At 38.8% G+C, this 14262-nt stretch overlaps 1 protein-coding gene across 6 annotated transcripts in view; it reads right to left on the bottom strand.

The window, feature by feature from the left end:
• LOC125785700 (centromere-associated protein E-like) overlaps positions 1-14262 on the bottom strand; it is a 143603-nt gene that overhangs the window by 27647 nt on the left and 101694 nt on the right. For 3 of the 6 annotated variants that reach the window (XM_049469752.1, XM_049469753.1, XM_049469756.1), the window contains 2 exons: positions 368-586; positions 111-263 (listed from right to left, as the gene is read on the bottom strand). The exons of 2 other annotated variants lie outside the window; for them this stretch is intronic. In XM_049469752.1, coding sequence (XP_049325709.1) covers positions 111-263; positions 368-586 — 372 coding nt within the window. Of the gene's footprint in view, positions 1-110; positions 264-367; positions 587-3605; positions 3810-3913; positions 4121-14262 lie in introns of all 6 variants that reach the window. One more of the 6 variants, XM_049469751.1, reaches the window with a different exon arrangement.

Here is a 14262-nt window from a genome sequence, read left to right as displayed (position 1 = left end):
AAAGAAAATTATTTTAATAAAACTGGCCCTGAACAGCAACATTTACAACACAATGGAGTTAAAATAAATGGAATATTGTTCCAGTCCAGTAGTAAGGTAAACACTCCTACCTCTCGTACTCCTTGCAGCAGTTCCTGAAATTGACCTCCTTCCTCGTTCACATTAAAGGATGAGCCAGAGTCATTGGAAGCGATGCTGCATGAGGCATCCTTCATTAACAAACGGGCTTTATCAGCAGCCTGAAGCTGCTTCAACTCTTGTATCTAAACAGCACAAAGAAAACATCAATCACCTGACTGAATCTGCTTATTTAGCAAAACATGCAAGAAACACAAAATTACTAGTGAAAGTGTTTGTCGTCCCTTACCATTTCATCCTTTTCTTCCAATTCAACCTTAAGCTTGCTCTTTTCCTCTCGGAGCCCCTGCAGCACTTCTAGGAGCTGGTCCCGCTCTTCAGTTAGAGACAGAACATTTGCATGAAGGCTCTCCAGCTCCATGTTAGTCAAGTTGCTTTCAGCCTTTTCTGCCAGAAGACAGTCCTTTTCAGCAGTAACACACTGCATGTCTTCTCTTAGCTGTGTCATCTGCAGTAATGAGAGATTAACAATCTGATTAGTTGCACTTTTGTAATAACTTCACTTGTGCAAATTAAGGACAGTGTTCATTTTGATCAATGATTTAGATTTAGTTTTAGTTCTAGTCTTTTGGCTAAATTGTATGCATGTCTCACATTTTAGTCACAGTTATTAGATTTCGTCCATAGATGACAAAAACTAGACATTTTAGCAGTTTTAGTTAAAGCTAAAACTCTCCAGCCCATTCGAGGCCTGCAGTATTACATACTTTAATCTGGTTGTTAGCAATCACAGATAAGCTACTCCAGACCTAGGGTAGAAGGCTGGTGTGTCTGCATCTTTAATTCATAATTAAAAGCCCTTTGTTAGTTTTTCTGCTGGGATGTTATGAAGTTTGTTGGTAAATACATATTTATTAACTATAGTTTTGTAATTGCTTTTTTATTTTTTATTTTTTTTTTTAGAAAAATACATCTAGGTTTTTTTATTTGTGTTATGGCGGAAAAAAAGTGTGAATATAAAAGAAAAAAAAATGTTTTCCATTTGTTTGCTTTCAGTGTCAATTAAAAATGTTAATTTATGTGCATTTTTAACAAAAATAAACATTTTCTCTCTTTCTCTCTCTGTCACTTACTCTCTTTCATGTTTATGGGTTGCTTATGGAATATTGGGAGTGTGTATACATTTATAAATATTGGACTGAGTTTAGGAGATTAGGAAATAGAGGTGTGCCAGTTCTGAAGCTGGGAAAGAAAGTTGAAAGCTGTGCGCACAAAAAGTGAAAGCACAGGATTTGAACAAGTATCTGTGCTATGCTAAAAGCTAACCCTAGTCTAGCAGCTTTATGAGCAAGGCTATTAGACAAGCCTCACTGACAAGATACCAGCAGTAGTTTGTAAAGCCCTGGAATAACTGCAAGAATTAATTACACTGTTACTAATTATAACAATAACTTATCAATTTCTTATAAGCCCAACATTAAACATCGGCTGTTAAATGCCTGAAATAAAGACCAAAGCTGATCTGACATTGCACTAAACTGAACCCCACACCATGACAAAAGTCTTCTGCAGCATTCAGCATCATGCCTGAATGACAGTCAACAGAATATCACGCTGTATTAGCATTACAGTGATTTTCACTGTGATTTATATATCATTTGTCTGGTCTGCATTCATGTCACTAGACTGACCAATAACCACATCCCCCAGTGTGATCTAACCTCTAGTCTGTGCCCTAAAGACAATTTCCCTATCCTGGCAGTAGCAGTGTGAGCTGAAACGCTGGGTCTCATAAAACATTCAGAGCTAATTTAACTGGACCCCTGTGGGAAGGGAAGCATTTAAACGCATTTTCCTGTTTTTGTGTCTCTTTTTCTCCTCCTACCATTTTTTCCACTACTAGATATGCCTTAAAACCCTTTTTTTTTTACTTAAGAGTTTACTCTCTCACTCGCAGTGCATTAAACGAACTGAGAAATGCTGAAACAAGGCTTCAAAATGAATAGGAAATGCATCAGCAAACCTGTTAATACAGAAAGAAAATAAATTTCATGATGCAACTAAAATATGAATACATGATTGTGCCGTATGTCCAATTTTTGTGGACCTTTTTTAACAAATGCATTCATTTACTTTAAGTTTTACCTATTGCTGAGTATTGGCACCATAACTAATGCCAGGTATAGGACACAGGAGAATAGAATAGAATAACCCTATAGCATTGAGAGGTGGAGCAGTGGAACTGAAATAATGGTGCTCCATCCTCAGTTGGTGTTTAGATGAAGTTCTGATGACCCAACATCCTGAACTCACTAATGCTTGTGTAGCTGAATGCAATCAGTTCCCTACAGCAATGCCTTACAATCTAGTAGAACACATTCCCTGGACAGTAGATACATGTAGTCAATACAAATACATAAGGCAAAAAAGTAAACACAATGAACAAAGACAAGGAAAAGCTCTGCAGATACACAGTCATGCTGTACAAACCTCACTTGAACTTGTACGTTAAAACATTTAGTACTAAGAAGGGCGGCGAGGGCAAATAAATAGCAGAATGACAGCTGATTGGTTAAGAGCATGCTTGGTCAGTGTAGTGCTCCATTATGATATACCTACATAGTGAGACCTTTTTAAATGTAATGTAATTGACTGTGTGAAACCAGGATGTGTATAAAAAAATACTAGAGACCCAGACTAAAAGAGTAAAAGTACAAGCGCTCTATCATAAAAAAAGTTGTGAGTAGAAGTTAAAGTGTTCTTTAAGCATCACATTTAAGTAGAAGTACTAAAGTATTAAAACATTTTTGTACTTAAAAGTAATATTCTAAAATGTACTACTAAAGTACTGAGAGTAAAAATACAGTACTGTCTTATGTGATCAGTGTTTTTTTAGACAATCCTGAATACTGGTAGCCTTTTAGCCTTATTGGCCAATCCCAGATATTAACAGAGGGTGGGTCTGGGTGCCACATTAATCTTTCCAAGCAAACCTGTTGATACATCATTAGATACTGCGAGTTTCTGTACAGAACAGAACTTAAGTTAACTTTGCTAGTTTTGCTGTGTTCAGACAGTCACTGTACTGAGCTATGTGCTGTACTCTTGACAGGGGTACCCAGTCAGTAGTGTTAAATTGTTTTTACTTTGCTTCCCCCATTGACAAGTAAGTTTGACCAATTTGTTTGACACAAGTGGCAACATTCATACTGCACACAGAGCATGGATGACAACACTGGTTTTAAAGGGGTTCTGCAGCCATGTGTGAAGGTCCACATTACCATCAAGAGGCTGAATAAAGAACTGCAGCATTCTGACCTCACGCAATGCTGGAGCAACTTGCCAAATATGGGTCAAAATCTACACACAGCCAATCAATCTCATCTCCTATCATTTTTATTTTTTATAACTGCTCATTTAATACTTAATATTGATAAAGTTTGCATCAAATAAATTAGAGATTTCCCCCAAAGAGGAAAAAAAAGGTCATTCTAACTCCAAGTATTGCAAGTTTCTAGAATCATTACCTCCATTTGTTTTTGCGCCTGCTGCAACTGAAGCAAGAGGCACTGCTTGTCTTGAAGTAGGTCAGCCACAGTCTTAGGCGGGTCAGTGTTCTGACCTGGCAACAGTGCCAGGTTTTCTCGCTGCAACTCTTTTAGGCTATGCTGAGACTTATTCTCCGAGGACTTCAAGACAGACACTGCCGAATCATATTTGTCCAAAAGGTGCTACAAGAGAAATCATTTCAAACAAGAATGATTATCATTAAAGTGAATTTACAGCATGTGTCAATTAAATTAAGAAAAATAAAGCAAATAACAGTAGGCCTTACTTGATTGAAAGCTTTCTGACGATCAGCCAATGCTGTACGACGAACAAGCTCTCGCTCAAAAAACTGCACCACGGCTGCCTCGTCCGCACGTCTGGCCAGCGCTCTGCTCTGCTCATGGGCACTGATCTGTGCCTGATGTTCCTCAGAGAGAGTGACTGCATGCTTGGCTATACCATCTTCCAGGAACTCCAGAATGCTGTCCATATCCTATCACGGGTGGAGAGAGACATTTTCTTATTGTATCTTGTACGAAGAGACTTTTTACAAATCACAACTGAGATAATATTGACAGCTTTTCATTTTATTAAATCTGTACACTCAAAAAATGTACAAAATTAAACTGTTTATTTTGCTTTACTTTTTTAAATAATTTTCAAACTAATACAAAAAAGCAACTTAAAAATATTTACCAAACACTGAGCATCAAACAAAGACCAACATGCCACTATTTGTAATATTGGATTTATTCAGCTTATTTACAAAAAAAAAAAAAAAAAAAAAAGTGTGTATGGATCTATATGCTGTATACTGTCTATATACTAATCTTACATTTTTGACCATGTTTAAATATCTGTGATATGAGTATTAAACCCTTTTGAAATATTTCAATTTACGCTACTCACAAAATCTGCTACCAATTACATTTTTATTGTTAATATGAATATCGTAATTATACTGTATTGACACAAGCAGGCAAAAGGAAGTGAGTTTGACAGTGTATTGACATATTGGAGGAAACTTGTGGATGAAAGTTGCAGATTGGTCGATTGCTTACCAGCCACACATTAAACAGTGTGACAGTGTAAGCTGCCACAAACACATTTACACAGATAAACTAACCATTCGAATCAATAATAAGGTCTCTGACTGAAGCACAAAACTACACTGAGTGGGGCGAAGCAGGGCAGAGTGTTTTCAGCCAATCAGTGAGGGCCTGAATGAAACTTGCGAAATGCAAGATCAAACAACATGCTTACTTTAATTCAAATAAAATGTTGCCCGGTCAGATCAGAGACAATAAAATCAATGATCATGAAAATTTCTAGTATTATTAAAGGATATTGTAGACAATTCTGAACACTCAAGCAATATGAATACTACACTCACTTGCAGACACTGCTTGCGTTTTCCCAACAACTCCAAAAGTCGCTGGTCCCAAATCTCCTGCAAATCTTCTCGCACCATCTGGACGGAACGTGAGGGAGCTTGAGTTTGCCGGATAAGCACATCTTGCAGTCTTCTCTCCTCAAAGGACGCGACGTCTCGATGGATTTGAGCCATGAAGTGAGCCTTGTGGCGCTGGGCTATTGTCTTTAAGGTCACCTAAAGAGAGGGAGGGTTTGGTTGGTCTGTCAAATTTGTTCAAATTCTTATTATTATCTTCATTTCCTACAATTATGATATAGATCTTTCAGTGAGTGCAGTCAAAATAAATCAATGCTCAATTTTATTTGCATATAGCAAAATAATAACATGACATCCCTGTCAAACATAAGCCTATATAACTATTACAAATAAAAATAACTTTAAATGACAACAGAGGCAGAGCTTCTTATTCATTGTAAACAAATTTAACAGATTAAAACAAAAGTGTTTTAACTAGGATATATAATACAAGAAGCCTTTATATACATAAAAGCAACAAGATTTTCCCGTCAAATAAACAAACCTATAGGATTTTTCAACTATAAATAACTTAGTTTCAACATAATCTATTAAAGTGCTTCAGCCAGAATACAAGAGGTATTCAAAATGATATCCACGGCAAATAAACAAACCTAAAGGATTCATAAACTTTAAATAACTTAGTTTCAACATAATCTATAATCTATCTAAGTGCTTCAGTCAGTATAAGGAAAATATTGTATGTAGTGAAGATGCTTGATGGTGGTGGAACAGATTAGATGTATTAACGTTACGCTGCTTGTCGGCTCCACTCACCGGCACAATTTGCAGCAAAGAGGCAAGGGAGCGGACCGGCGGCTGGGCTAGCGGACCCGCGGCTGGGCGAGCGGACCCGCGGCTGGACCAGCGGAGCCGCGGATGACCGAACCGAGTCTACCCTAGCCTTGGATCCGCTCGTCCCGGCTCCGTTTCGAGACATTTTAGATGCGGAGCGGACCTGAACCTAGCCTAGCCTAGCCATTTTAACCTAGCCTAGCCTAGCCTATCTGGCTACGTGCCTGTGTGTGATGCCTGTGACTGAGGTAGCGCAGCTACGGGGGCAGAATGTGTTTGGCTCTGCGGCGAGCTGACGCCAGTAAAAAAACGCCCGTCCGTGACAGATTCTGTACATAATACATATCGATATACCACAAAACTGATATCACCATTATTGAAACATTTCTTATCGCGATAAATACCGATATCGAATTATTGTCCAGGCCTATATCCACATATTAAACATTTATTTATATACATTGTGTGTTAAACCTGGGCCAAAATGATTAGTGCTGCCTTTTACATGCGCGAAATTGCGGCAGCAAAGCATGTAGTTACTTAAGTGAGCTAAGTAACTAATGCTAGTTACTTAGCTCACTTATGCTAGTGGAAATGTATTAGCACACAATAGCGTCGGCCAGGTGCGTAGTTAGTAGGCCTCGGGGGCTAATGCTAATGGGAGGATACTAGCACACAATAGCGTCGGCCAGGTGCGTAGTTAGTAGGCCTCGGGGGCTAATGCTAATGGGAGGATACTAGCACACAATAGCGTCGGCCAGGTGCGTAGTTAGTAGGCCTCAGTGGCTAATGCTAATGGGAGGATACTAGCACACAATAGCGTCGGCCAGGTGCGTAGTTAGTAGGCCTCGGTGGCGAATGCTAATGGGAGGATACTAGCACACAATAGCGTCGGCCAGGTGCGTAGTTAGTAGGCCTCGGTGGCTAATGCTAATGGGAGGATACTAGCACACAATAGCGTCGGCCAGGTGCGTAGTTAGTAGGCCTCAGTGGCTAATGCTAATGGGAGGATACTAGCACACAATAGCGTCGGCCAGGTGCGTGGTTAGCGGCCGTGATAACTCATGCTAACCGACGCTTAGCGTCTTATTATAGTGCTTTTAGAGCATTTATACTTGCAAACATTCACTTACTTCCCCACCTGGATAACAGGACACAGCAGCCACGAGGAGACAGCGTGCTCGGTTGGAGGTCAGATTCATCTAAGAACAATTTCCTGTTGCCCACCTAAGCCACAGTCTAGCGCCCGCCCACCCGCGCTCTCTCTCTCTCTCTGTGGCGTGCAGTGAATATAGTGGGTACCCCTTCTGCAACACCCCCCCCCCCCCCCCCAATAAATACTACACAAACTATTCTCTGTCTCGATTGAGTTATATGAACTTAACACAAATAACGTTACAGCTACAAACCACAAAAGTATACAATAGACTCCACAATAAATGCTTAACTTTCCTGCAAGTACAGGCGTTCAACAATATCACTCATTTGTATGCCTACAGTACGCCAGAGCAGCCAAAACATTAAGTACACATAAAACTCACCAGTCAGGCAGCCTATTACTTAGTTGCACGTTGAAGGGCAGCCTTTAAAACCCTTTAAGGTCGACGGTAGTGATGGGTCTGACGACCCTGAAACCTCAACACATGCGCCGAGCTGTCAAGGCGAAACCCCGGCTGTATTCGGAATGGCATACTACATACTACTCGCGTACTAAATCTGCCTAAAGCCAGTATGCAGTACACAGTATGTGACCAAACTGAGGATCTGTAGTGCACTACAGGTACCCGGATGGTATACTACTCCGCTCCGATTCCGCAGTGTGCATGGAGAGCTATCTTCGCGGTGTACTGCATCCCAACATGCATTGCGACTGGCTTCTCCAGCTCGCTTCAGAAAAAAACAAGATGGAGGCGAGTGCGAGAGATTTTTTAATTTTATAAATAAATATATTTTTAAATTAAGGGAATTATTTTGGAAAGTATTGGCTCACCGCTGTCGAGCCCCCTCCGCTGCCGCGGCCGAGCGCTGTCCGCCGCCGGGACTCTCCGCTGCCGCGCGTTCTCCGCGGGTGGGGACCCTCCGCTGCCGCGGCCGCGCGTTCTCCGCGGCGGGGACCCACCGCTGCCGCGACCGAGCGCTTTCCGCGGCCGGGACCCTCCGCTGCCGCGACCGAGCGCTTTCTGCGGCCGGGACAGCGGAGGGTCTCGACAGCGGTGAGCCATTACTTTCCTTGATGCAGTAAATTATTCCCTCAGTTTTAATAAATTATTCTGTTATTTTAATAAATGATTCCCTCAGTTTTAATAAATTATTCTGTTACTTTAATAAAAAAATCCCTCAGTTTTAATAAATCGTTCTCTTTATTTAATAAATAATTACCTTTGTTTAATAAATCGTTCTGTTGATTTAATAAATAATTCCCTGTGTTTAAATACATATTTTTCTTTTAAATAAGGGAATTATTTGAATACAAATTAATAAAATTGTTTGATTTGTGTTGAGATTGTGTAAATATGAATGAGAGTTTGTTTAAATGTTTTCTTCTTGTTGGTACTTACATAGATGAAAATAGTAATCTACTAAAATAAATAGAAAAACATATTTAAATATAACTGGAACATACTTGGGTTGTGGGGGCTGCTGCTAATTGGTTGTTAGAATTGGGTTAGCTGCTAAACTCTAAAATAAAAGCAGCAATTGCTGTTCTGGACAGTATGCAGATCTCATTAGTTTTAATAATGAAAAGGTAGGACATTTTTCATGTTCTTTCTGTTTACAACTCACTCTGAGGAATTCGGAGCACTACAGAGCACTGACTGGTGTGTCACAGCAGGACCGTGTAGGGTACTACAATCAAAAGTGTTACAGTACCGAATACTACATACTGGGCAGCGTGTAGTATGCAGTACATACTAGTGCAGTATGCAGTACGCAGTATAGTAGTATGCCATTCCGAATACAGCCCCCGTGTCGGTGCGTGTATCAAGTTGAGGAAAACCACGTGACCGATACACTTCCTGTGTCCTTTGGTAGCGATGGGTCTGACGACACTGAAACTTCAGCGCATGCACCGAGCAAACAAGGCGAACCCCTGTGTCGGGCCGCGTATCATTTTAAGGAAAACCACGTGACCGATGCATTTCCTCGCGCAGTTGCTTGCAATGACTTTCTTAGTCCAGCAGATGTCGCCATTAAGTGATACAGCAACACAGTTTCAACACAGTGTCGATACAGTTTGGGAAATGTGCCATACACACAATGAGGCTTCATCTGCCCATCACTAGTCGACGGACGCGGGGGCGCGTCAAACGCAAGCGTTGCTGGGCGTTTCTATAAATATCTTTGCGATAACACGGCACACAAACAGAGTTCAAATATTTCCTGAATCAACAGTCTGTACGTCACTCATGTCCGGACTTATAAGCCTATTAGGCGAGCAATGCGGTCTGCCTCTCTTGTCTGAGTGGTAGATTCGTGTGTCTATCACCAGCCTGTCATCTGCGACTGGTGGATTCATGTGTCTGTCACAGCCTCTCATCTATAATTGGTGGATTCATGTGTCTGTCATCTCTGTTGGTTGTGTAAAGATGACCAATGGGCTTTCAGAAAATCACTAAAACCCTCCCACACATGATTACATCAGTCTTAGTCAGAGAGAAACTGAAAGACACACACGTGGGGGAGGGGTGTAAACAGTTCAGCGCGGCTGAAGTTACTATGAGGAAAAATATAGACCCAATCAGGATCCAACTGAAGATCTGTGAGTGTATTTAGTGTATTTATGAAACTCTCACTAAGTAGGGATGTTTATGTGACGTGAGTAAGCGAGCTAGCGAGCTAAATGCTGCTGCTGTATGTATTGAAAGCATCTGACGGGATAACGCAGTTTTTTCTTTCTTTTTAGTAAAAGTAAGCTTCACCTACAAATTGCATACAAATAAAAAACATTATGACCACTGATGCCATATATATCATACTGTTATGTTCAAATGAGAATTTGTTGTATTTAGTTTTATTCTTAATTTTTATTTGTGTGTGTAGTGAATGCAAAATCACTAGTAGTCTGTTTAGGTGTAAAGTGAAGTATAGTGAAATAAAAAGAGTAAATCCACCGTCTCTTCAGGTGGACTCTTCTGCATTCCACTTAGGTGAGTGGGAGAAAGGGAAACTTAGTTAGCTTTTATATGTGAAAGTAAGAATTTTCTAATCAACAGACAATGTTTTTTATACAGTAAACATTTACTAATGAACAGTGATTTTTATTTATGTTTATGTCAAAGTTTATGGCTGTTGGACTGTTGTGTCAAGTAGAATGGCAACATAATACTGAATAAAAGTTTTTACAAAAAAAAATATTTTACACCTTTATTTTACATTTATATATTATTTTATATATAGTTTACTACTTATGTGAAGCTAATACTCTGGTAAATCAATTTCAAGCACCAAAACAAGTAAAATATATTTTTAACAATATATAGGAATCATTTTTAAATCGGATTTCACATTTTTGAGGTTTAGGACCACATAATCTCTTCATACATCCTCCAGGCCACTTATTTCCTCATTATTGAGACAGCTGAGACTGTTCTGAATATTTTGATATGAAATATGTGGGTATTATTTAAAAGGAAAGTGCCTTAGGGGGTATGCAGCCTGTGAGGCGCATAGGGGCGCTGGACTAGAGGGGGCGCCAAATTATATATATATTAATATATATAATTACTTTAATGTGACCACACTTTAGGGGTGTCATATGAGGTTCTGTTCATCACTAATTAGACACTAAAAAGAAACTGAATCCCCCTCACTACGTATTTAAAAAGTATTTAATAAATAGACCAAGAAATGTACCATATTCTAAATTGAGGTTCTGTTCATCACTAATTAGACATTAAAAGAACTGAATAAATATTTAATCAATCAGATTCAGAACCTGTTCATACTTTATTTTCAATACAATCATGATATTATTTTAGGGCCATATTGCCCACCCCTATTTTTTACTACATTATTGGTCAAATTTTGGTTTTGATCAATTTGCCGCATTGATGTGAATGACGTTAGTGTGTGTGTGTGTGTGTTTATTTATTGTGCACTATAGGAACTAATACCCCTAACTAAGCACCAACACTAACACAGAATAAAGCCTAATAAGTAGTGAATAAATCATTTACACATGTCTAATTAAGGCTTTATTAAGCAAATAATAAGACATTAATAAGCACCTAATTTGTGCTCCTTAAAATAAAGTGTTACCATTATTATTATTATTATTATTATTATTATTATTATTGTTGTTGTTATTATACGTTACCGTTATCATAGCAGTTTATGTGTTATATGTTTACCTCTGTGAGGCAGTTTTGTTCCTCTGACGTTTCTAAAGTAAAACGGTATTTGCTCCATGATTGATATTGTATTCCACGTGATAGCTTGATGGATCCCATGGTTTAGAGTAGCTAATATGGTCTTCCTTGGCAGTTACAATGGTCTTGCTAATTGGTTGCTAAATTGGTGCTGTGACATTTTATTCTGTTGCCAGATTATTGGTGTGGTAAAGCTGATATGATACCGTAGGTGGTTGCTAGGGTATTACTACGTGGTTGCTTTGTGGTTTACTAAGTGTTCCAGGTGGTTGCTGTGGTGTTGCTAAGTGGGTGCAATGAGGTTCCAATGGGGATTGTTGGGGGTTGGTAGGACAGTAAGATGAAGTGCAGCCTGATGATTTTCAATGTATCTCACATAGGAACAATGAAAGCTACGGCCTCCCCAAGTGCTTACTAGGGCGTTGCTAAGCAGTTGATAGGTCCTTGAAATTGGCTGCTAGGCGATACCCATGTTAATGGGGTTAATTGACATGCTGGCCTACCTCACTGTAGTAATTTGGCCGCGTGACAGTCGTGGCAGCACTGGTGCAGGGCAGGAGTTTGGTAGAAGTACCTAAGAAGGAAGCAAAGATAGAACAGCAAATATTTAGTGGTTTTTGGACTGGTTTAGGGCTGCAACCACTAATCGATTAACGCTGATTATTAAAATGATTGGCAATCAGTAAAGTAATCGATTAGTTGGGTCTATGCTATTATACATGTAGGCAGCAGTTCCTCTCCAGGCCGCTAGGTGGTGTGTTGCCCCAGTCGATAGTTATTGGAACGCCTAAATGTTATGCTGGGTGGAATTTATATATAAAAAGGTGACACCTGCTATTATTTGCATTACGTTTCAATAGTAACCTAGTGCATCAGCCTCTGTTCTTCAGTGATTCTCCTCTAGGCACTGCAGGACAAACAGTGTGAAAGTTAAAGTAAAAATGAACTCACCACGAGGCTCACATGTCCCAGCTGTAAGAACATCGCATCCATCCTAAAGTTACAAACAGAAAAATAAAAACTATTCCGTTATTATGGTCGCAGCATGTAGTGCAAAAACCCTATTTTTTGTTTTTTCTTAGAAATATTATTCTTTTTCTCTGCTAAAATGTAATGTACAGCAAAGACCTAAGAAATACCTACATTGGCCACAAGGTACAAAAGGCGTGAAATAAACTTAGTTTGTTGGTTTGATGGTGTTGTTATTTAACTTTTGAATCATAAATTCAGCCCTGAAAATGATTTTTCTGCCCAGTTCCTTTTCATGTGTTTGTTGGTGGTTAGTAAGACAGTTACTAAGGTGTTCCAGATGGTTAGTAAAGCAGTTACTGGTATATGTGGCTGCATAGGCATTTCTAAGTGGCTGATATGGTCTTCCAATTGTTTTTTAAAAAGCTACTTAGAAGTTTGTCATCAAATACTGTGTGGTTGCTTAAAGTTGCAAGGTGGATGCAAAGGTTTTGTTAAACAAACCTTTTCTTAAGTTGTTACAGGGGGATGGCTATACCCTCCTAAGTAGTTGTTAAGGTGCTGCAAGGTGTTTCCTATATTTTACTAGATGTTCAATGACATCCCACGTGTTTATCAGGATGATTTTAATAGGTGTCTTAATTGGATGTGTTAAATTTTTGGATCCTGAACGTAAAAAAAAAAAAAAATCAATGATTGAATATAGAATGACATTTACAACATAAAGCTTCAAATGTACATATTATTAAAAAGCTATTCTTGAAATAGAAACCATATAGTTAAAACATGTAGATAACCCTTTTAAGTGAAAAAAAAATTGATACTCCTATGAAATAAGTGTCTTTTGAGGTCATTATCTTATACCTTCTTTCTCCAGGGCCAATCCTGATCTCCATAATTGTAAGTAATCTCATCTCCTGGCTTTATATTATGGATTGCGAAGAGGCATAGATGGGGCTTGCCATTGTGAATGATTTTCTTCATTTTGCAGTTTGGGTATACATGACTGTCATTCACAAGCCTCCCCAGCGAACTGCCTTCTTTTGAGCCATCAATGCTGTCGAGAAAAATATATTTTCATTGTCATGCCATATTGTTTTTTTTACTAGATTTGACTTAGGAGTACTTGTGGGCACAGTTCAGACAACAGTACATTAATGTAGTTTAAATGCAGTGCTAGCATTTTAACTTATGGTTAATCACAGAACATTCATCATAATGTCATCAATAAAAAAAAAAAATGATCTGAACTCATCAAAATATCTGTCTGATGCAACCTTAAGTTTTAAACATCAGCTCAGACAGATTTGGAAATGGATTTATTTCTGTTACGCATGGGAAAGTAAACCAATTTACATGATGATGGTAATAGTGCATGTATTTTTTATTACAATAAAACAAAATAATGTAAAAGAGCCTATACACATTTGATATTTAAGCTTACTTGGTTTATGTATTCAGATATTAGAACTATACTTCACTGTTCCTAAGTTAATTCATTTCTTACTACTCACCAACACAGCTTTCCATTAAAATAAAATTCAAAGAGGAAGATCCTCTGGTCCTCATCGTACACATCTAATGCCTTTCTGTATTCTGTGGGTGATAGTAGCTGACCCCGGTATTCCAGCACAAACTCACCACACTGAAAATTGGTGGTGCTAAAAATCCCTCGTCCTGTACAAAGTAGAAAAGTGGACAAGCAATCAATGTAAGGACAACATCATTATATATATATATATATATATATATATATATATATATATATATATATATATATATATATATATATATAGTTTATATAGTTTGTTTTGGTACAACACCAATCTTTTTTTCCTTTGGTTTGTTTAAAGTACTTTCACACTGCAGGCGAACCAGACCATGGTTTAGTAGCTCCGGACCGAGACCACTTCTCTTGGTTGGACCAAACTCTAGTCCTTTGGTCTGGACTGTGGTTTGCGACCCCTTTCATACCTGCAACTTTGGTTCGGACCCAAACTGAAAAGTTTAAAAGTCTGGACCAAACGAGGCAGGTGTGAAAGCCCCCTAAAT

This window comes from Astyanax mexicanus, chromosome 21 (assembly GCF_023375975.1).
Source record: "Astyanax mexicanus isolate ESR-SI-001 chromosome 21, AstMex3_surface, whole genome shotgun sequence".
In the NCBI taxonomy this organism is placed as follows: Eukaryota; Metazoa; Chordata; class Actinopteri; order Characiformes; family Acestrorhamphidae; genus Astyanax; species Astyanax mexicanus.
Note: the sequence above shows the minus strand (reverse complement) of the source record. Positions and strands in the feature narration are given on the sequence as shown.